Genomic DNA, 24289 nt, shown 5'->3' with positions numbered 1-24289 from the left:
ACTTAGATTTGGTTATAGATTTAATCAATCAATCAAGCGAGATGTTCTCCCAGAGCGACTGGAGAAACTAACACTTGACCATATGTTCAGTCGACCAATAGAACCAGGAGTATTGCCTTTGTCTTTGAAGGTTCTGAAGATGAATAGGAACTCGAGGTACAACAAGAAAGATCTCAAGGTTGGATCGTTACCTCCGGCGTTAGAAGTATTCCACTACTCCTGACACTGCTCGGAACTCATCAAAGGTATACTGCCAACCACCGTCCACACATTCATAGGTGTACCATTTACATGGATCAATTCACCGCTGTTCCAAACCTATCGGAATCTAAAAACGTTGGCGATCCACGCTTCACCAAGTCATCCCGAATCGTTTTAAGATTTAAACGTACTGCCTACCTCTGTAACGAAGCTGATTATCTATGATGATATTCATTTGAAATCAGCGATGCCCTCAACAATCAAGTATCTCGATATTAGCGATGCGCGCTATGATGTCGATGAGATATTCACAAATGATCGATCACAATATCATTTCGAAACTCTGAAAGTCAATGGATTCAGACCGGATTCGCTAGAGAATATAAAGATCGATCACCTACAAATTTCATTTAGAGATGAACACGGCTATGAAGGTCTATTAAGAGATATACCAAACGGTGTTAGATATCTAAGCTTCCGATATTGCAGTGCCATTCAATACATTCAGATACCAGAGTCTGTCAAATTTTTTAAAGTCGATTGCTATGATCAATATGATCATATCGACTTTATTCCAAATGCACTTCAAGAGTTAATAATTAAATATGACATCGGACAAACCTTTCGCAGTCTACCAGGACTGGTGAATCCTCTAACAATTCCAACAATCGATGTAATAATCCCGAGAGAACTTTCAAACATCTGTTTCAAACAGTCAGTAGATCGAATCTTCTTAAGAAAACTTGACGATTCAAACTACCTAATCTTTGGTCAATCAAACAGTCGATTCATTGGAGCATTCATCAATCAATCACAACTTATTAACAAGTTTTTAATTCAACTTAAATAAATTAAAGTAATTTTTTAAAATGATCACCAATTTTTTTTTATTTTTATTTTTAATGATCATGTGATCTACCACATGTTTATAAATGTATAGTGATAATCAATCAAATAAATTAGTTAATTTATCACATTTGTTATTATCAAATATTGTTTTTTATCTTGATAATAACATAGATAGAATAGTATTTACATTAGTTTGTAAAAGATGGTTCGACGAAAGAGATAAATATTTAACATTTAATATCAAAGATATCAATGAAATCAACAAAGAAAATACATCACATATCTATTTGAAATCATATAGATCATCAATTATCAATTCAATCAAACTTAATAAAAAATGTAAATTGATAATAGGTTATAATAGATATAATAATGATTATTTTATAGACATGGGTGTGTTATCAATATTTCAAGCGTTAGAAATAAATATGTATGTGGACAAATATTAATTAAACAAAGTGTTATATATTTAGATAATCTCAAAGATATTGATAAGATTCAACCAAATATAAAGACTATTGTTTTGTTTGGTGGATTTGATAATCAGTTCGATCATTCGGTCTTTGAGAATTTCTTTAGTGTGCTCTCCAATTCCAATGTAACAAAGTTAGAGAAATGTGATACATTGAAGTATAGATTACCAGAGAATCTGACATCGCTGTCATTATCAGATAGCTTTCCGAACGAAACTTTATTGCCTGGCAGTCTACCAGCGAAATTAAAGAAACTTTGTTTTGGTTCAAACTTCAATCGACCTATTCCAGCGGGTTTACTTCCAAATACATTGGAGAAATTGATATTCGGTGATCAATTTGATAAACCATTCGAACCAGGAGTACTGCCTTCATCTCTCAGAGTATTAAAGTTTGTTGTTCCATCGTATAAACAGAGTTTCCAAGTTGGTGTATTACCTCAGAATCTAGAGGTATTGGTTTATTCCGGACATTTCTCTGAGATGACCGAAGAAGTATTACCGACATCTCTACACACTCTCCTAGAGGTACCAACCAGCTGGATTCCATATTTGAAACCACTGACAAATTTGAAGAGTTTGACCTTTACCAATACGTATAGTGCTGGCGAGATCCCCATTGACCTCAGTCTACTACCGACCTCACTCACCAAGTTGATCATCCGACCACCCTCTAGATTGACATCGACGATGCCTACCACCATTAAAGATCTCAGTATCATCAATTCACAATACAATATCGATGAGATATTCAAAGATCGATCGCAATATCGATTGGATTCTCTTGGTGTCTATGCTTTCAAGCATGATTCGCTCGAGGGTTTGGCAATCAAAGAGCTGGTAATAGGATTCCATTCCGGTGTTAGAAAACTGGCTACAGTCGAGAAAAAACCCGATATCCTAAGAGAAATACCATTTGGTGTCGAAACACTTAGTTTTGGATATATCTTTTCGGATATCACTCACCATTATTTTATACCATCGTCCGTAACCAAGATGATCTTTCCATTCAATCTTATGGTCACTCGATATAATAACGAGATACCATCATCAGTGAAAGAATTGGTTGTCAAATCTCTTTCCTTGAACAATGCGAAACTCCCAGTTATTCCCAGTACTCTTAGCACACTCTCACTTCCAGAAGTGTCTATTCCATCAAACAAATTTGACTGTCTTAACTTTCATGTCGAACCAAGACTGAATTACCAGATAAGAAAAATAGATAACCATTATATTTTTTTTGGTCAATCCTTTAATGATATTGTTGCAATGATACTTCCTAGTTTGGATGGATTTGTAGAAAGATGTACATCATCGGGTATCAAAATAAAATAATATCAATCAAATGACAATTGATAAATATTTATCTTTAACAAACAATTATTCTATCTATACATCTTTTATATTTATATTCATCATTGCTCATCAGAATTAAAAGATAGATAACTATATCTATGATGACATTTTACAAACTAATGTAAACAACCAAAATAAATAAAAAAATTTGAACTTATAACAAATGTGATAATTAACGATTGAATTGATGAATATAAAGAACAGTAACATCAACAATAATTACTATAATGAAAGACAAGAAAATTGTAATATTTTAATGATATGAATTTATTTTTTATGTTTTAAAAAAAAAGAACATTTAGTTTATATTCCATCTTGGAAGATATCCAAACATATATTTTGGAATCTTTGATTCATAAAATGAGAATATATTAGGAATCTGAGATTCATGAACGATCGCACACATAAAACATGATTCTTCGCTGAAAAGAAAATGATGGTCGTCAAGTCTTCGCAAAGTTATTTTATCTGATGTATTTTTCAATTCCACTGTTTTGATAATAAGATTGTTGGGTATTCGAGGTTGTGGAAGTAACAAGGACGGTAATGTTAGTGATTGAAGTGTTGATGGAAGAAGATCACTGTCAAATAGTTGATCATCTATATCATCATATTCACCAACATCATCAATAACTAACTCTTCTAATGTGTTTGGAAAAGTGTTGACATCAAAGCTATCCAATGAATTAAGTGTTAAAGTTCGAACAGAAGATGGAATATCTTTTAAATTAATTGGAATATCACTTTGAAAAGCTATATAAAGTTTTTCAATACCATCAGGAAGATCCTTTAATTCATCCATTTGTATATCAGGATTAAGAACATCCATGAAAATATCCAATTCCTTGATCTTCAGTCCATTGAGTGAACCTTGTTTGTATCCAACAATTGATAGATAATCAAGTTGATATTCTGATCGATCTTTGAATAATGAATCGGTTTTTTGTGGATATATAGAACCGATACTTTTTATTGATGGTGGAATTGTAGATAGAAACATAGATTCTCCTCCAATCTGCAAATCTGTTAGTGAACTCGGAAGATAACTTAAATCAACGATATCATCTTTGCCAGAACCTAACAGTGATAATGATTTCAGATTTGAAAGCGATTTGATTAATGGAAGCCATTGAAATGGTACTGACAATGTGTGAAGTGATAAAGGTAGTACTCCTTCCGAGATTGGTACATTTAGATCACCATAGAAATTGAATTCTTCAAGATTTGGAGGTAATGATCCAACTTTTAGAGTATTATTGCCATTGTAAGAAAGAACTTTCAAAGATGATGGTAAAACTCCTGGTTCGATTAGTGTTTTGCGTGACGAACACAAATGTAACTTCTCCAATGTGTTTGGAAGCAAACCTTTTTGAATTGGTTGTTTGTATTTAGAAAAGGAAAAATCTAGATTTTTAAGATTTGGTGGAAGACTACCAGGTAGTAATGGTTCATCAAAATCATATGCGAATGATAGAGATGTTAGATTATCTGGTAATCTATATCTAAGTGTTTGGCAACTTAAATCTGTGACATTGGATCTACATATCATTCTATATAATTCTTCCAGGTCAGAAGATTCAATATCAGTAGATATAACTTGATCGACATTTGGATGAATCTCTTTAATTTGTCTGAGTTTTTCTAAAATAGGAGTAAAAAAAAATAATATAGAATTTTAATGTTTTTGTTAAAAATTAATATTATTTAAACTTTTCATAAAAAAATTACCCATCGTAAATACACTCATTGGAGAATTTTGAATTGTTTTGAAAACAACAATTCTATATTTATTCTTTCTATTGATTGAATCGAGGTATATTGATTCATATGAATTTAAAAACATATTATTTTTAAGTACATCATTCAATATCTTTTTAATATGACTAATATTAAAAGATAGATATCTATGCCTATCAATGAACCATCTTTTACAAACTAATGTAAACACTATTCGATCTGCATTGTCATCTAAATAATTAATAATCTTTGATAATAATAGATGTGATAAGTTGACTAATATATTTCTTTGATTATGGTTATTATTATTATTATTGCTCATCATTTTAATAACAAAGATTGTTTTTTGTTTTGGATATTACTAAACATGTTTAAAAAATATAAAGATTAGAGTGGGAAAAATATTGATACAAAAGAAAATATTTAATCATTTATATGAAAAAGAAATTATTTGTTGTGTGGTTTTGTTTTTTTTTAACTGAATATATATATTTTGGCACAGGTATCATAAAGTGGGGTGGGGTGAGACAAACCAAAACACAATTTTCGATGATTATGTGAAAATCATTGAAAAATAATTAGTAGAAGTAAAAATCACACTTTTAAGTTAAAAGTTAAAGCATAAAAGGTTTTTATCAAATTCAGAATATTGATAAAGAAAAATATTTACTGCAGGTGTTTTATTAGGTTTATATGAGTTAGTTATTCCGATAGTTATTCCCATAGTTTTTACTATAGAAAGTCTCGACTTATTTTCTTTAATATATTGTTTTTTTTATAAATAAAATAAACAAAAGACAAATTTTATTCTTTGTTCCATCTTCGATGATATTCAAAGTATTTTGGAATAATTGATTCATAAAATGAGAATATTTTAGGAATCTGTGATTCACAAATGATCGCTGATAAAAAACTTAATTCCTCACTGAAGAAGAGATAATGTTGATAGTCAAGTCTTCGCAACCATAGTTTATATGAACTATGCTTATATGGTTTTAGAATAAGATTGTTGGGTATTCGAGGTTGTGGAACTCTTAGTGATGGCAGTGTCAACGATTGAATTGATGTAGGAAGAATATCACTATTAATTTTAAATGCTCTATCAAAATCTTCATAATTCTTTATTACCAACTCTTCAAGTTTGTTTGGAAAGAGTAGATTACCAAGAAACGAATTTGTTTCTATTGAACAAATAGTTAACTTTTGAACTGATGACGGAATTAGAGGTAGAGATTGATTTCCATTTAATGAAATATAGAGTTCCTTTATATTCAGACCATTGAGTGATACAGATTTGAATTCTGTTACTGAAAGATAATCAAATTGATATTGTGATCGATCTTTGAATACCGAATCAATATCAAATTCAATGGAATTTAAATCCAAATATTTGATTGATGGTGGCATCTTTGATATTAATCTACCATAGGAAATGTGCAACTCTGTAATTGAACATGGCAGATAACTTAAATCAATTATATTATTGTCATTATATGTTAATGTTAAGGATGTAAGATTTGGGAGTGATTTGATTGATGGAAGCCATGATGAAGGTACTGTCAATTTCCGAAGTGTCAAAGGTAAAACTCCTTTACTTATTGATGGTCTTCCAATGGCACTTATGAAATAATAACTGAATTCTTCAATATTTGGAGGTAGTGATCCAACTTTTGGAAGATGATTATTTTGGTAAGAAAGAGATTTCAAAGAAGGTGGTAATAAACCTGGTTCAAGTGGATGTTGCACTGATCTATTAAGAACCAAAATCTCGATTGTATTTGGGAGAACACCTGCATTAAGTGTGTGTTTGGAAATGGAGGTCTGAAATTTTAGACATTTCAAGTGTGCTGGAAGATAGCCAGGTACCAACGGTTCATTAAACTCTGATGAAAACGATAGAGATCTAATATTCTCTGGTAATTTATATCTTAGTGTTGAACAATGCTCCATTGTAGTGACATTGGACCTAGATATCAATTGATAAATCTCCTCCAAATTTAAAACATCGGAGCCAATTGAAATCGTTTTGACATTTGGAGGTATCTCATTCTTTTGAAGAAGTTGTTCTAAAATAGAGTCGATTCATATAAGTAATGTTATTTTAAACTTATTTCATTAATAACAGCTTAATATACATACCATAGTTGATGCAATATTCTGCATTTTGATGATTATCCTTGAAAATGTAAAGATGATAATCATTCTTTCGATTGATTGAATCGATGTATATTGATTTATATGAATTCAAAAACATATTATTTTTAAGTTTATCATTCAATATCATTCCTATATGATCAGTATTGAAAGATAGATAATTATGGGTGTCATTATACCATCTTTTACAAACTAATGTAAACACTATTCTATCTATATTATCATCTAAATATTTAATAATCTTTGATAACAAAATATGTGATAAATTAACTATTCTATTTCTTTGATTATCGTTATTATTATTGTTCATCATTTTACTTTTTTAAATGATCAGTTTATTTTATTTTTTTCACAAAAAATTAAGTTTGTTTAAAAAACATTATTTGTAATTTTAGATTCATAAAGTGCTAATATATTTGGGATCTTGGATTCTATGATATTCACCAAAATTTTTAATAACCAACGATTCAATGTATTTGGAAAGTTGTTGACATCAATGTTATCCAGTGAAATAAGAATCAATTTTTGGACTGATGATGGAATTTCTATTAAACTAAAAGAAATTGTTTTTTTTTTTTTTTGATAATATTAAAAGAATTATTTGGAAAAAATAGAATTTGTAGAAAAAAAAATGATTTTTTTTGACTTTGATTGTGAAACAACAGATTTTTTGTGAAAATATCAACAGATTGGAAAACAAGATGATTCACAGGCGAAAGGGTTGGGAGCCAGTTTTGTTTTTGTAATTGATCAATTAGAAAAGTTCAAAAAAAAACATAAACATATATTTTTAAAATGTTAAATAATTTAGATAAAATAACAAATAAATAAATAGAGAGAGAGAACAAATAATATTTGTACAAAAACAAAGAAGTCTCTGAATTGAATTGAATTTCAATAGCAATACACTTGTACAAGTAGCAAAGCTTGGATATCTATCTGTCTTGAAATGGATTCACTCCAACTATCCAAAACTAAAGACCTCTGAGAGTTTAATAGATCATGCTGTTTGTTCTGGTAACTTGGAACTTGTAGAATGGATTAATGAGAATCGAAGTGAACCTTGCTCATCGTTGGCAATGGACAATGCAGCACTTTACAATCATCTAAAGCTATTGAAATGGTTACATTTCAATCGAAGTGAAGGATGTTCTGTTGATGCTATGAATTTCGCTTCTCGACATAACCTACAAATGGTGAAATGGCTGCATTTCAATAGGAGTGAAGGATGTACTCTTGACGCTCTCCGTTCAGCAATCATTTTTAATCGAAGCGATATAGTAAAGTTTCTCATTGAGAATCGTAGTGAATGCTACAATGAAGAAGCGGCCAAAGAGATCAAACTAGCTATTTCTCATAGTGATTACGATATCATTCAATACTTTTACCAAAAGTTTAAATATAGTAATTCAGATTTCACATATCACCGAGAGTTGGATGGTACAACCTGTGATCAAAATTCAATCTTCAATATGGATATATCTGAACTATCATTTTGTGATGATGATGAATATTAATATTATTATTATATTATTCTTAATTCTTTTAAATTTAAAATAATTAAAGCTTAATAAAGAAAGTATCATGTAAATTTATTTAAAGATCAACAACAAGAATTAGGTTTAATAAGTAGTACAAAAGAAAAGTTCTTTAATTATATTTCAAGTTTTTTTAAATAAAAAATTAAGTTATTATTTTTGGTTAATTGATTAATAATATAATGTGAATGTATTGTTTATTGTTTGTTGTTGGGTGTTTAATATAATAATATGTTTGTTTTTTGTTTGTTTTAAAATTATGTTATATGTTTAATTGATTTTGTTGTTGGTTTGGTATGTTTGTTTGTTTTTGTTTCTCTAACGTATCAAAGAAATAGAATCATCTCTGAACCACTTGGAAATCTTGGTGAAACCTTCTTTGTAATCAGAGTTCTTTGCAGAGTCTTTAAATAGTTTTTGACAGATGGTCAATGTGAATATCGCTTGGTAGAGATTACAGAGTTGGATGTAGGAACGACCGGCTGGGTTACTCTCCATGTACTTACGATAGACCATGTGTACCTTGATAAACATGTGTCTCTCGATGAAAAAGTCACGCAACGTCTTGACGTCTTTCTCGGTGTGTTTAGCATCGGATACGGCACCCTTCCAGAGCGTGGCACGACGGTTCTCGTATTGCACCAGTGCAAACAGCTTGGTGAGGTAGTGCAGTGAGTTGGTAAGAACCACCGGTCCGGCATTGGTATTAATGATATCGATAAACTGTGCCAGATACTTGTTCTTCTCCAAAAACTCGATGTGTCCAGAGTGCAAACGGATGATCTGGAAGAACAAACGCCAACTGTTTCTATTGAAATCTGGATTTCTTCCGTCTCTGCACGATGCAATCAACAACTTATTATTCAAAGTCTGTTCCTTCTTGAGAATATCAAAGAGTTCCGCTGGCTTCAACAAATGTCTCAATGCAACCAACATATCTATAAACAAATAAATGATCATTTGTAATTTATGAATATTAATAACCAGTGATATTCTTAGGTATATGTCAACGATAACAAATTATACATACAGTTCTTAACTAAAGATTTATCGGATGGTACTTGTGGTTGTGTGACAAATGCCAACAATTCAAACATAAATGTTGGTGATACATGAATCTCTTGTTCGGTTGTACTCTTCTTATTGATCTTGATATTCTCACTCTTCTTTACCATTCCAAATCTTACACTTGTCTTACATAAATGAGCGAATAACTTGGCAAGATTTTCAATATTCTAATTGTTTTAAAAAAAAAAGGATTAGTATTTAAATTAAAATGTATAAATATTTAAATAGTATAGTATAACATACTGAATCAGATTTCTTTGATTTGGTAATAGCATTGTAAATCTGGAAGAATAGTTGTTCGTTCAATAAGAATCTAACGGATGAAGAAGCGTTGGAGTTGATGGTCTCCAATGTAGAGGTACACATTGAGAAGACGAGTTCGCTGAGTAACGATTTCGAACCGGCTTCACAAGCTGACAAAAGATCAGTAATCAAAACATCCTTTTCACTGTACTCGAGATACAAAAAGTCTTTCCAAGCTTCCTCTTGAAGAATTTGGTACAATCTCTTTGCTGCAAACTGTGAATGTAAGAATTTACTATGACATAAATCTCTAATATGAGGTAACAAACTATCTTTAAGTTTAAAGAATGACTATATATAAAATAACAATTAATATTAAACTATTTATAAATTAATAAGAGATAGATAAATGTACACTTACCATAATAGTTTGATCTGGTATTCTCATCAATTGTATCAAAATAAATAAGAAAAAGTGTGATACAGTCGATGACTTTCTTCCTATGGCTTTAAATATTTTAGAGAGCAACTCTTTATCGGTTTGAATCAGTGAAGCAAGTCTGTCAGCTACATCCTAAAAGTTATTCGAATTTGAATAATCAAATAATAATATTAGTATTATTCTTTTTTTTTTTTTTTTTAGCCAATCAAACTAATGATCATGTGATATTTACTTTTTTGGATAAATTGATCATTGAAATTACTGTTTGATTCGATGTGTAGAATTGAACTCTCTCATGAATGATATTTAAATAATAATACATAAAAACGAAGCGAATTACTTCTTGTGTAGAGCCCTTTGCAATTGCAGGAATCAATACTTGATTCAAATGCATTGGATATGGATACAGATCAATTGGAACTGCATCAAAGTATGAAACACCAAGTGCAGCTTTATACAATGAATAAATATCTAAATGGTTTATATATAGATTAGTATTGATAGATGATTGAATTGATTGAATTGATTGATTGATTTACCTTTAGATGCAATAATACCCTCCATTAAAAGTGAACCTTTTTCAGAGGCAAGAGAGAATATGACCAATGAAGATAGTTTAGCGGTTGATAATACATTGTTAACTTTGTCAAAGATTGTTAACATTTCGGGGAAGGTGTTGGTCGAGATAAAGTTGATGAAGTTTTGAATGTATGGATTGCTTGGAGGTGTCGATGATTGGTTACCGGTTCTTGGTGAACCGTTGCTGCCGAGTGAGTTGACCAAGATCGATTGCAGTGTTGGATTGAGATTCTGTCTTGGTGATTCAATGCCACTCGATGTCGAGAGTATCGATACATTGTTGTTTGGTGACAACAAGATTTTGTTGGAGGCAGGCGAGCCGAATGAAAAGGAGCTGAGCGAGCCGGAACGCGATGGAGGTGATCCCAAGAGATGATTGTAATGTGGTGATGTTGGTGTGCCTGGCTGTTTCATTGGCGAAGCTAGAGATTGTTGGTTTGGTGTGTTTGGTGACGAACCTGTCGATTGATTCGACTGGGCACCACCGCCGGTGCTGACCGACAAGTTGTTGGTGCCGCCCATCGATTGGTTGAGCGACACTACAAGTGGTGGCAACTGGCTGCAATACATTCTGTTTGGATCCAAATCAAAGCATTCTTGGAAACGATCCAAATATATTTGTTGAGTGTTTATCAGTGCCAGGATGGTTGTCTGTCCGAATGGCTGTTGGATCATGACAGCCTCGATGTCTTGGCGTTGCGATTGAGGATTGGGATTGGGAGAATTCTCTTTGGCTGTCCACGATTGGTGTGGATCGAATCTGAATGCGTGGACCAAGCGACGATCGTATTGACGTGCAGTCTTTATATATTGTTTCTGCTCTTCGGTGGAGATGCAAACGGTTGGCGAGAATGGGTTGGTCTGAGCGAGTGTCGTGTCGAACATGTTGAGTATATACTGGATGTTCATGTTGGCCGGTAGCAGCTTGGTGTGATCCAGTGGAATCTCCGGTGAGAGATAGTTTAGTTCTACCTTGGTGCCGTCTGCCTCTGAGTTGATGTCAAGACGACGCAACGCCTTGATGGGCAGAGGCGGCAACATAGACTGTTTTCTCTGTAGTGACTCTTTCCAGCCGTTGGCAACGGCGGGCATCAACAAGTGATTCGCCCAGACACCACCTTTATAAATCGATAACGATTGACGATAGATCTTTTGTTTCTTGTTGTACCACTTGTCGACGGTGTCGACCAGTGTCATTCTGGGTTCGCCATTGATTCGCTTCCAAACTTTGTCGACCTGTAATTCGTGATCCTCAAAGAAACGACCACCGCTGCCATAGATTCTGTTGAACTGTTCGCGATACACTGTTATGTATCGATCGTATATGAATTGATCGTCGGATTTGATCTGTAACATTCCGGAGCGGTACTTCCACTGATTCTTGAGTGCGGTGATGGCGTCGCGCTGTGCCTGCTCGTAGAGCTGCATCTGCTTCTGGTGTTTCGAAGACTGCTCTGAGGAGGCAGCGTCGTTTGTGGAGCTGGCCTTCTCTTTCGATGGCAACTGGATCAGTTGTGTCGAGTGTGGAGGCAGCACCGGTGTCTTGACGATCACCTCGATCGCCCAGTTTTTCATAGCAAACTCATACTCTTCGAATGTATTATACAACTCTGGTACTGGCTCCTGAAGAATCAACTGTGAATCCCATGGATCTTTACTCAGTGTCCAACGATCTTCGTCCATATTCAATATGGAGTTACCACGACCCATACGGAAGTCGCCAGACTCGTTGAGACGAGCCATCGATTGTTTGGGTGACAATGAATTGCTACGATTGATTCTGTGATCGAGATAGGTGGAGCTGTTGCTGCGAGAACGTGTTCCGTTGATCATCGAGGTGAGCGATCCGCTTGATGGACTGCCGTCGATCGGACTGCTACCGTCGAGAAGCGCGCTGCCGTCGTATGATCCTGTCGATGTGTCACTGCCGCTTCGAGAACGCGAAGCGCCGTCCTTTGATATATCTTCCTCTGCGTGTTTCAGCAGCTTGTTGTCCAAGAGTGTCGACGGACTGTGACTGTAGCCGTTGGGGTCGTCGGTCTCGCCGTTCTGCGAGGTGATGTCTGACTCTGTGAGTTTGCGCTCGCTCGAATCGAAACTGAGCGAATCATCGTTGCTTGCCTCTGAATTCTTACGAATGAGATCGCGTCCACCGCCAACGACGCGCGGACGACTGTATGTACGACCCATATTCTGTGGCAGTTGAATAACGCCCAGACTCTGCTGCAGTTGAGTGCGCCAATCCATTACGGCCTGTTCATAATCGAAATAGTTGTCATAGCTGTTTGGTTCTGGGAATCCTGTGTATATTTGATCGCCTGGATTGAATGCTGTACTCGATGTTGTTGTGGTTGTCGATGTCGTCGCTGCTGCTGCTGCTGCTGCGCGTTCCTTGCTGGTTGGTGGTACAAAACTTGCTAGACTCGATAACTTTGGTGGTGGAGGTGAAGGTTCGTCGATGCCAATGATCTTTATTGGCACGTAGAACTTATTGTAGAGAGTACCGTCCGCACCTAAAAACACTGGAATCTTTGTATCTTCATCGTCGGGCACGACATGCAACGACGGTGACGAAGTTGCAACCGACATTGAACGTTGACTTCTCGGTGTCGATGGTGGTGATTGAATCTGTGTTAATTCCGGTCCACTATATTCTTCTCCATCTGATGGACAAAGCAGCAATGTTAATTAATCATCATCATCATCATTTTGAAATGATAAAAGATTAAAAGATCTAATCATTCATATGATTGATATAACTTACTTAGAAATCTATATACTTGAGGCTGTGTTGATGTATGTGGTTCGAGGTTGAGCCCGATCACTCTTCTGAAACTCTTTGCCTTTGAGAATGTACCTCTTCTTCCAAGTGCTGACGATCCCTTTGACGATGAAAGATTGGCACTTCCACCACCACTATTGTTATTATTGCTATCTTCTGATGACATCTTTACTTAAACTAATGGTATTATATTGTTTTTGTTTTGTTTTGTTTTTTTTTTTAAAAAAATGTGAAAAAAAAAAAACTTAAAAAAAAAAAATTATTTGTTTCAATATTGAAACTGACTTGGTGAATATTGTGTTATGTTATGATGTGCTTGTGTGTGTTGATTGAGGCAAGTGTTTTGATATCTAGAGATAGTAATAGTAGTAGAAGTAGTAGGTTCAATATTACTATTACTTATGAATAATAATAATAATAACTGATATACTTGTTAAGAATACTATTATTATCTAAAGATCTCTATTAAATATTATGTTTATATTATATATATACTATACAACTACTATCTATCTATTTATATATTTATTATACTACTAATATTACAAAAAATAAATACTAATTTTTAACTTTATTTTTTTTTTTTTTTTGTTGTTGATTTTAACTATATATTAATAAAATATAATAATCGGTTAATCATCTATTTTACTATTATTATTATTATTATTATTATTATCTTTATTGTTTTTTGTTTGTTGTTTTACACTTTCTATTACTATTATTCTTAAATCTTAAATTATAAATCTAAATCTTAATAAATAAAATAAATAAAATGAAATTTAGAAATTAATTAATTAAAATTATTTATTTTATACTATTATTGATGATTTTTGATTTATTTATTTTTGATTTGTTTTGTTTTGATTCTATTACTATTACTATTACTATTATTATTTGTTTATTGGTTGATTGATTGATTGATTGATAATTAATATAATATTATTACACATATGTAAAATAAGGTGATAAAAAATAATTGGCAAAAAAATTGTTTTATTTTTTTCAACTTTGTTTTTTTTTTTTTTGATCGATTTTTTTTTTAATATAATTTTTTTTTTTTTTTTTTTTTTAGATGCTGTGTGTTAATGAAAAAAAGAAATATCTTTGTTATTAAAATTCGATCGAGTGGTTTAATAATATTATTTTTGGATTATTTTTGGGCATAAACATTCATATCTTTTTGATTAAAAGAATCATTTCTATAATTGAATTTTTAAATTAGGTTTTTTGATCTTTTATTTAATCGATTTTAAAAAAATAATAGTGCACTCGATTAATTGATTGATATTTACAAAAAATAAAAAGTTTTTTTTTTTTTTTTTTTTATGTTATTGTTATTATTTGTTAATCTTGAGATTTATACATAATGTCATTTCTAATGAGGAATTTCTGACCTCTTGTGATAGGTGAACTGGTGTGAAGTATTTTGTGTGGGAAAATGACGACTCTTCCTGTTTTGGGCTGGACAGAGGTAATTGTTTTCGTGGTGTAGTTGCTGGCTGCACCGCCACCCAGTGGCTCATTCTGGTCGACTGTCTCTACGAATGAGAGTTCACCACCGTCATACTCTAACGCTTGGTTGTTCAAGAAGAACAGACAGGTGAGGAAACTCTTCTCGCTGTCACTGTGAATGTAGGGTCCGTCCATGTGGGTCGGGAAATTGGCACCCTGATCGTAGCGGATGAATCTGTGACGACGCGACAACCCGGTGAGACTGTGAAGTTGTTGCTTCTGGAGAGACGGCGAAAACGTTGTCATTTCGCGTGGCAGGAAATGCCAGAGACGTGCGGTGAGCGTCGATGCCAGTTGATCGGATGTCCGGATGACTCTGACACCGAGTTTCTTATATTCATCGCCACTGTTGTCTGACCAGCCACGCCAGAGCACCGGTGTCTTTGGAAGTGCAGCTGCCTGTGCTGACTCTTCATGAAACATCTTCTCAACGATCAAACGGCACTCTTCCTCTGACAAGACATTATCAATGATAATACCTCCATCTATATACTCGATTTTCGATTGAACCAATATTGTTGGGTCGAAATAATCATTATTCAATGAGAATTCATTAATCAATGTATTGACACTACTGGCATCTGCTGACATTGTAAACAACTTTTTTTCCTTAAAAAATAAATAAATAATATAAACAATAAATATAAACTAAACTAAACTAAACAAAATGTTTGGTAAAAGTATTATTTATTTTTCAATACAATATAAATGTGAAACTCATTCTTTTAAACTTCTGAATTATATGTATTTTTTAAGCATGTGGTTGAAATTTCTATGGATTGATTCTGTTTTTGGACCAAAATGTTTTTCAAGAACAAAAATGTGATAAAAATTTTCAATGAAGCAAAATTAATTCATCACTTGCTATTTTTTGAATTCATTTATTTTAATTTAGGATCTCTTTATCTAATTAGATCTCTTTAGATAAAAACAAAAAAAAAACTTAATTAATTATATTTGTAGATTAGGAGTAAAAGAATTTCTTTGTTCAAACAATAAAATAAATTTCTTTATTATACTATTATATTCTTTTATTTAAATTCACTCTATTTACTTGAGAATAAATAAAGAATATAACATATTGGGGAAGTAATAAAACATTTATAGAATATTATTTTAAAATCGGTTAAATTGTGTTTTTATCTGTTAAAAGTATAAGAATTATCAGATTTTCAATATCTGAAATCGAATTTGTAAAAATAAAAGCCCATGCATTAATTTTGAGATTTTTTGGATGAAGTCTTCACATATTTTTTTTTTCATCTTGCACCACATCAATCATTTTTTTGTATTGTCTCTCATTAAAAATAAAAAATTTCGAAAATAAAAAAAATAAAATAAAAAATTATTTTTTTTTTCTCAAGCATTCTGTGTGGGGTGGTGACTGACGAGCAAAACTTTTTGATGCTCATTTTAAATATACTTCTACTCTAGTTGTTTTGTTGTTATATTATAAAGGAAAACTAACATGGATACTCAAGGTAGTAGTTTTTTGTTTTTTTTTTAACAAAAAAAATAAATAATAATCAATAATCGTTATAAAGTCAAATGTCAATGTCATTGTGTATTATCTTATTTTTAGTTATTTAGTAGTTATTTTTAATTTTTATCGGTTTTTTTTTTATTTTTGTTATTTCCAGTCTACAAATAATAATAATAGTATATAGCCATTAGTTCAAAAATAATAGTAAATTTAGAATAGATTCATTTCACACAGATTCAAGACAGAGAATTTATAGCTTGGCTTTAAAACTAGCTTTATTTTTAGAATCTAGATTCATTTAGAAATCAACTACCAATCATTGGTTCAATAAATATATCATTGAAAAATAGTTAAATAACAGGAAATATTCAATCAATTAAATTATAATAATAATAATCAATTTTAGAAACAGACACAGCTATTATCAACTTTCAACGACCTAAATCATGATTCGATCTTTAATCACTTTGTTTCATTCACATTGGGTGATTAGTCATCTTGGTTTTTTGATTGTTTCGGTTTTTTTTTATCCCACCCTTTTTTTTTTTTAGCATTATCTATCAAAATTTTACAAATACTCTTCTTTTCTTTTTTTGTTGTGATCAGCAACTTTGCATTGACAAAAATGACAATATGACAACATATAAAATTATTAACAAATTACTAACTTTTTATGTTTCTTTCTTTTAGAATTGGCTTGCATCTACTCTGCTCTTTTGCTCCACGACGATGGTATCGCTATCACTGTAAGTATATTAAAATAGAAATTAGTTTTTTTTTTTTAGTTAGTTTTATTAATCAATCGATTGATCCACCTACCCACTTTATTTTATAATAAATGATAGGCCGAAAAAATCAAGACCGTCCTTGATGCCGCTGATGTCACTTACCAAGCTCACTGGCCAGGTTTGTACGCTCGTATCCTCGCCAAGTCAAACGTAGATGACCTCATCTTCAACTTTGCCGCTGGTGCTGCCGCCGCTGCCCCAGTTGCCGCCGCCGCCGGTGCTGCTGCTCCAGCCGCCGCTGCTGCCAAGAAGGAAGCCCCAAAGAAGGAAGAGAAGAAGGAAGAGTCCGATGACGATATGGGTATGGGTCTCTTTGATTAAAGATCTCGCTCCTGTTTTTCTTTAACTTTTTTTTAAAATAAATTGAAACAAAAACATATAACAACAAAATGATAATTGCATATCATCTTATCTTATCTTTTCTATCAATTGAATTGATCTTTCTTTATTCATTCTAATTTCAATCCGATTATTATTTGATTGTCATTTGGAAATGAAAATTTGTATTAATTAAGAAAAATTGATATTTGAGTAACTCAACTGAATTGATTGGTTAATTGATTGATTCATTTCACACATCAAATTATGACTAAAATAACGAACAAACAACTTGGCACCACCTTGTCAAATTTAAATAAATCAATGTTTTGTTTTTTTTTACTTAAACAAATAATCGAATTGGTTTAGTATTCGTTAAAAAATACATTCTAAATTTTCATTTTTTTTTACGTTTTGTTCTAAATTTTTTTTTTATCTTTTTAAAGCTTTTTTTTTTAAAAAATATTTATATTTATATTTATATTTATATATTTAGTTTGTGAACATTATTTAGTTTATAGTTTATTAATAAACACTACAAATAAGTTATTTATCAAAAGATTAGAGAAGAAAAGAGAAGAGAAGAAAAGAGAAGATCAAATTGATAGAAAACAAAAAAAAAAAAAAGCAAAAACAAAAACAAAAAAAAAAAACAAAAATAGAGAAATTCGAAGTTTGTTCAACCATAGAACAAAACAGCAAAATAGATTAGAACAACATATTAGAATCGTAACATTATTTTATTTTTTGATATCAAATATAGTATTTTTATCGAAAAAGGAAGTGTGTTGTTGACAATGTCAACACAACCAAATTATATAGCCTTTGACAGTAATGTCGTCAGGGGTGGATTAAACAACAATAGTAATAATAATAATAACACTATGAGGAGACAACCACAACAACAACAACAGCAGCAGCAACAACAATATCAAACATCGCAACAACAACAACAACAACAAAAGAGAGTAACACACCACCCTTACTCACGTCCAAATAAAGTAGGTGGAAGTGGTAATAGTAGCAGTAGATCTAATAATGACAGAGACAGAGAAAGAGAAGATGATATTTTAGAGGATGGTAGTGGAAGTGGTAGCGGTGGTTCTAAAGGTAATTCAAGTCTATTCGGTTCAATTACAAAGATGTTGATGAAACCATTGAGTTGGGTATTCCCTGTTGACGATCCAAACTCTGGCGATCTAAAGTCACCACCACAATCACCGAATATCAATCAAGGACAACAACAACAACAACAATCCACCACTGGTAACAGTGAATCGAATGCAATCAACCTCGACAACAATGACATTGACGAAGACAACAACGACGACGACAACAACAACAACAACAATGAAGATAATGAAATTAATACCAGTTTATATCAACCCAACAACAACAACAAATCAAATCAACTAAATTCATTACAATCATCTATTTACAGTCAATCGAGAACCTATAATAATAAAAAACAACAACATCAACAAGTACAACAACCACCATCAAGCTTCAGTATCAACAAATCAAGTAAATCGAATAGTAAAGTACAAACAGCTCAACAATTTGAAAATGACAATAATGTATGTAAAACTATTAATTATTAACTCTATATAAATATTAACTGAAATTTGTTTATATTTTTTCAGGAATATGATAATTCATTACACAATGTAAAAGGAGTTGGAGCATTAAAGATCAATACATCGTCTTTGAAATTCAATGATTTAACTTCAAACTTTTACAAGAATAATATACAGTCAAATGGACCAACATCTTCTTCATCGATCATGAGGAATAACAGCAGCAACAACAACAGCAATAACAAGTTTAATAGTAGTCAATTACCAAATGGTTTAAGTAGTAGAAACGATTATAAATCAAATCTATATCCAGATCTTAAACAATTGTCTCAATCAACAACAACCGGTGCACCATATCTTTCATTATTAAGTTCAATGTCCAATGTTAAAAAACAACAACAACAACAACAACAACAATCATCATCTAAACCAAATTTATCAACTTCAACATTTACACCAACTAAACCAACATTAGGTAAAAGATCAACACCTCCTACAACAACAACCAATAATAATACTACTACTTCTGCAGAGGAGGCTGGACAACTTGCAATCGAGGAGATTGACTCTTTCTATAGAAAGAAGTTACTTTCACACTTTGGTGAGCTCGACAATGATTCGATTGAGTTGAAGAGCAGCGTTCACGAACCACCTCTGAAGAAGCGTAGTGGCGCCATTTCTTCTCACGGACGTGTCTACCCAGCTGTCTCACACCAACAGGTGATCGCACAAACCAGTGAGGCCGCCAAGAGAATTCTCACATTGATCGATAGCTTTTCATCGGGACCTGTTCTCTCCAATGTCAATCCAACCAACCTATTGACATCGACCTCCTCCTCCTCATTCTCATCATCGACCAACACACCATCCTCTTCACTCTCCTCCTCAACCTATTCACTCGCCAAACAAGAACCACTCACCCGACCAAGAATCCCACAGTTTGCATCCAACTTTAAATACAATCCATATGGATTAACTAGAGTTTTGGTAAAGTATATTAAAATTTGTTCCAACTCTTTTTGTTTGTGTTATTAATATTATATAATATTTCAATATTTTTAGGAAAAGAAACCAAAGAGTCAGAAAGAACAAAATGAAATTCCGGTTAGTTCCATTCAGTACTCAGCAGTTTCACACTATAAGAAGCCAGCTCCATCATCAAAGGTATCGTTTGAATCGTCGATTTCCGCACCAATCTCACCACCAAAGCCATACACAGAGTCAACTGCTTCGACAGGTATCAGGCTTGGTGGATTAGCTCCAAAGCCATCTACAACTACCACCGTTGCCTCTGCTACCATTGGAACAACGGCTTCAAGTTTATCGTCGGCTACCACCACCACCAGTTCTACTGCCACTACTCAACCACCACTTCCATCTGCTTTGAAGGTAACCAACAACACTAAGACTAGTTCATCGCTCTTTGATACCGGTGCCAATAGTATCAGCACAGCATCGTCTGCCACTAGCAGCGGTCTGAACGGTGCAGCCACTACCAGCCTGTTTAGTAATCTCAGTAAGAGGGATACTGTCGCCAGCTCGTCGGGTCCAGAGAGAAAATCTGTAAAGTTTGCTTCGTCCGATCCATACGGCAGTGACGAGAGATCCAAGAAGAGAACCAAGGAGGAGGAGCCAGAGGTTGATTTCCATGCACAGAAACTTGAAAGCATCGCACCACCAAAGCTAGGCGGTGATATTTCCTTTGGAACCACTGATTTTGGTAAGACTGCCAAGTTACCAACCCTCTCTGCCACACCAGCCAGCACCACCACCACCACCACTACAATTGCACCGGCCACTTCCTCGTTATTCTCCACCGCCAGCACCGCTCTCGACACCAAGAAGCCAGCATCCACTATTTCATTTGGAGAAACAACCACTGCCAAGCCACTTCAAAATCTATTTGGTACCACCATCACTGCTGAGAAAGAGAAACCATTGACATCGACTTCATTGTTTGGTAATCTAAACAACAAGGAAAGTGAAAAGGAAATAAAGAAAGATAAAGAAGAGGAAAAAGAAGAGAAAGTACAAGAGTTACCAAAGAGTTCCTCACTTTTTGGTGGACTATCGGCTGCCGGCTCTGCACCCTCCGCTCTACCCAATCTATTTGGTATCATGCCTGTTTCAACTTCAACACCGTCAACCTTAACGTCAACTCTATCGTCAACCTCAACTTCAACCTTATCCTCAACAACACCATCATCGCTCTTCTCAGGCAAAACAACTGCTCCAAAGACATCATCCCTGTCTGTACTTGCCAATATAGATGCTACCACTCCTTCCACATCCATTTTCGGAAACAACAAGATATTTTCCAGTGAGAGCAACGGTAAGAATGATGAGGGCGTAGGCGACTCTGACGAGGAAGAAGAAGACGATGGATTCCAAGAGGAAGAAGGATTCTATGTACCATCGGACTCTGATGAAGAAGAAGAACCAGATGAACCAATCAAACCATTGTTGTTTGGAAACATCGATAAAGATGCTAAACCAATGTTGTTTGGAAACCTTGGTAACGATTCTATACTGTCTGCCAAACCAACGTTGTTTGGTAATCCATCGTCTGGTCAATCACTCTTTGACTTTGGAAAGAAACCAGACGCGTCGACACCGGCCACACAATCACTCTTTGGATTCTCATCGACACCAATCACCGCAGACAAAGAGAAAGAGAAAGACAGTGGTCCGACATCATCCATTTTCGCTGCCAACAAGCCATCATCGACTGACTCCACCACCTCATTGTTTGGAGGTGCAAAAATGCCAGCCTCTAGCTCTACCAGCTCATCATTGTTTGGAGGACTTAGCACACCAGCTGCAACTACCACCGCTGACAAGCCAGTAGCATCAACCTCAATCTTTGGTTCAGCAAATGGTGCAAGTACAACCACCGCTGACAAACCAAGCACCACATCATTGTTTGGAGGACTCACCTCAGCTGCGACAACTTCCACTACCTCTGACAAGCCAGCAACAGCATCCACTTCATTGTTTGGTGGACTCACTTCAGCTGCAACAACTTCCACTACCTCTGACAAGCCAGCAACAGCATCCACTTCATTGTTTGGACTTAACTCCACCACTCCTGCCTCTGAAAAAATTACTATAGGAGCAGCCACAACCACCTCAACTCCACCAACTTCTCTCTTTGGAGGTGGAGCTTTAACCTCAATAGCCGCATCCTCAGATAAACCAGCATCGTCGACCTCAACCTCATTGTTTGGTGGAAATGCATTGTCATCCATCGCCACCTCCTCAAGCTCAGACAAGCTCATTAACTTTGGTTCGACAACAACAACATCTACTGACAAACCAGCAGCTACTTCAACTTCATTGTTTGGAGGTGGAGATTCAACCAAGTCAGGTGGCCTATTCGGTTTATCTACTTCTCCAACTCTTGGATCAGCCACCACCACCAGTTCATCATCCAGCTCAAGTTCATCACTCTTTGGTGGTGCAACCCTTAGTAGCACACCAGCTGCAACAACAACAACAACAACAGATAAACCATCACTGTTTGGCAACTCAACATTTGGAACAACATCTGCATCGACTACCTCCAGCTCAGCAACAACAGACAAGCCATCGACTTCTCCACTGTTTGGTTCATCACTCACCACAACCTCAACCACCTCAAGCTCATTATTTGGTGGATCAAATCCAGCAGATAAACCAGCCGCCACTTCAACATCACCAATCTTTGGTGGAAGCTCAGCTGCTCCATCGTTTGGAGGAGGTGCCAGCACTTTTTCCGCACCATCCGCCACTTCGACTTCACTGTTTGGTGGATCATCGACTTTAGCCACCGACAAACCAGCTGTTTCAACCCCTCCACTCTTTGGTGGAACTGCAACTCCAACTCCATCCACAGGTCTATCGTTGTTTGGTAATGCCACCACCAATCCATTCACCTCCGCCAGCACATCCTCCACACCATTCGGTGCATCCTCTGCTTCAGGCACCTCCACACCACCCATTTCATTCAGTGGACCATCAACCTCGTCAACTCCATTCGGAGCAGCAGCAAGCACCACCACCGCCTCACCATTTGGAACCCAATCATCTGTAACATCACCAGCCCCATTCGGTGCAACACAATCAACTGCCTCGCCAACTCCATTCGGCGCATCAACCACCACCACCGCCTCACCATTTGGAAACTCTGCCGCCAACTCCAACCCATTCGCAATTTCATCGACTTCATCCGCATCAACATCAACACAATCACCATTTGCATTTGGTGGATCGAATACATCACAAACACCAGCCGCTCCCGCTCCATCTGCCAACCCATTCGCAAGTTCATCGATCGCTACAACTGCACCATCCACCGCCAATCCATTCGCAAGCTCCTCACTCCTTTCACAACCATCTCAATCTTCTTCTTCCTCTTTGTCTTCCTCATCCAACCTCTTTACATTTGGAGGTGGTGGTGGAAGTGGAGGTGGTGATATGGGTGCATCAAACACAGCGGCTGCTTCAAGTGGCTTCTCCTCATTCGCCAACAACAACAACAACACTGCCAACAATAGCTCACCATTCGGAACATCATCATCCAACCCCTCACCATTTGCATCGGCACCATTTGGAAGCAGTACACCAGCCTCAACCGCTTCACCATTTGGACCAAACATGTTTAGCAGCGGTGCCCCATCAACACCTGCACCCTCATCATTCGGAGGCAGCAACCCACCAGCATTTGGTGCAACTCCAAATATGTTCTCATCAACACCGGCACCAGCTCCATCTGCTGGCTTTAACCAATTCCCATCGATGGGCTTCGACAGTGGTGGCAACTCGTTTGGTGGTTTCCCTCCAGCTTCGTCAGGTGGATTTGCATTGGGTAAGAAACCATCTGCACCAACAAGAAAAAATCAGAGTAAAAACAAACCAAATTAATATATAATAATAATAATAATAATAATAATAATAATAAAACCGATTTTAAATAAATAATAATAATGTATTTTATTTTTATTACGACAATAATCAATCATTTTTCGAAATCTTTGGTTGATCCATCAACTTTTGAGATTAATGTTGTTAATATCATATCTTTCTATGCAGATAAATAATCTTAATCAGAAACTCTATTCAGGTGTACCTTGAACAAGAAGTGCTTCGAATCTAAAAGATTGAAAATTTGAGAAACAAAATTTGTTTATTATGATCATTTTCATTGTCACA

At 34.6% G+C, this 24289-nt stretch overlaps 8 protein-coding genes across 8 annotated transcripts; 4 read left to right on the top strand and 4 right to left on the bottom strand.

Annotated features, from left to right (window-relative positions):
- Positions 1–291: 291 nt before the first annotated feature.
- Positions 292–2857, top strand: PPL_06505 (FNIP repeat-containing protein; the record flags this gene model as incomplete). The annotated part of the gene is made up of 6 exons (XM_020577359.1): positions 292–403; positions 447–874; positions 917–1029; positions 1142–1389; positions 1438–1480; positions 1510–2857. 6 exons carry the CDS (start codon positions 292–294, stop codon positions 2855–2857), a joined length of 2292 nt encoding a protein of 763 aa, XP_020432686.1.
- Positions 2858–3176: 319 nt separating this feature from the next.
- PPL_06504 (uncharacterized protein) lies at positions 3177–4940 on the bottom strand (the record flags this gene model as incomplete). The annotated part of the gene is made up of 2 exons (XM_020577358.1): positions 3177–4519; positions 4607–4940. 2 exons carry the CDS (start codon positions 4938–4940, stop codon positions 3177–3179), a joined length of 1677 nt encoding a protein of 558 aa, XP_020432685.1.
- Positions 4941–5419: 479 nt separating this feature from the next.
- Positions 5420–7082, bottom strand: PPL_06503 (uncharacterized protein; the record flags this gene model as incomplete). Its single annotated transcript, XM_020577357.1, has 2 exons — positions 5420–6681; positions 6755–7082. 2 exons carry the CDS (start codon positions 7080–7082, stop codon positions 5420–5422), a joined length of 1590 nt encoding a protein of 529 aa, XP_020432684.1.
- Positions 7083–7400: 318 nt separating this feature from the next.
- PPL_06502 (uncharacterized protein) lies at positions 7401–8286 on the top strand (the record flags this gene model as incomplete). Its single annotated transcript, XM_020577356.1, has 2 exons — positions 7401–7441; positions 7671–8286. The coding sequence occupies 2 exons, from the start codon at positions 7401–7403 to the stop codon at positions 8284–8286; spliced, it is 657 nt and encodes a 218-aa protein (XP_020432683.1).
- Positions 8287–8625: 339 nt separating this feature from the next.
- Positions 8626–13587, bottom strand: DG1105 (armadillo-like helical domain-containing protein; the record flags this gene model as incomplete). The annotated part of the gene is made up of 8 exons (XM_020577355.1): positions 8626–8913; positions 9044–9090; positions 9338–9542; positions 9619–9969; positions 10040–10192; positions 10293–10531; positions 10600–13302; positions 13404–13587. 8 exons carry the CDS (start codon positions 13585–13587, stop codon positions 8626–8628), a joined length of 4170 nt encoding a protein of 1389 aa, XP_020432682.1.
- A 102-nt stretch (positions 13588–13689) lies between these two features.
- On the bottom strand, positions 13690–15524 carry PPL_06500 (2OG-Fe(II) oxygenase family protein; the record flags this gene model as incomplete). The annotated part of the gene is made up of 4 exons (XM_020577354.1): positions 13690–13819; positions 13852–13883; positions 14590–14620; positions 14785–15524. 4 exons carry the CDS (start codon positions 15522–15524, stop codon positions 13690–13692), a joined length of 933 nt encoding a protein of 310 aa, XP_020432681.1.
- An 877-nt stretch (positions 15525–16401) lies between these two features.
- rplP1 (ribosomal acidic phosphoprotein P1) lies at positions 16402–17525 on the top strand (the record flags this gene model as incomplete). The annotated part of the gene is made up of 3 exons (XM_020577353.1): positions 16402–16417; positions 17107–17162; positions 17262–17525. 3 exons carry the CDS (start codon positions 16402–16404, stop codon positions 17523–17525), a joined length of 336 nt encoding a protein of 111 aa, XP_020432680.1.
- A 794-nt stretch (positions 17526–18319) lies between these two features.
- Positions 18320–24001, top strand: PPL_06498 (uncharacterized protein; the record flags this gene model as incomplete). The annotated part of the gene is made up of 3 exons (XM_020577352.1): positions 18320–19099; positions 19166–20086; positions 20162–24001. 3 exons carry the CDS (start codon positions 18320–18322, stop codon positions 23999–24001), a joined length of 5541 nt encoding a protein of 1846 aa, XP_020432679.1.
- Between the last annotated feature and the right edge of the window lie 288 nt (positions 24002–24289).

Source organism: Heterostelium album, assembly GCF_000004825.1.
Source record: "Heterostelium album PN500 unplaced genomic scaffold PPL_contig16, whole genome shotgun sequence".
NCBI classification, from domain to species: domain Eukaryota; phylum Evosea; class Eumycetozoa; order Acytosteliales; family Acytosteliaceae; genus Heterostelium; species Heterostelium album.
This window is presented reverse-complemented; position numbering and strand designations above follow the sequence as displayed.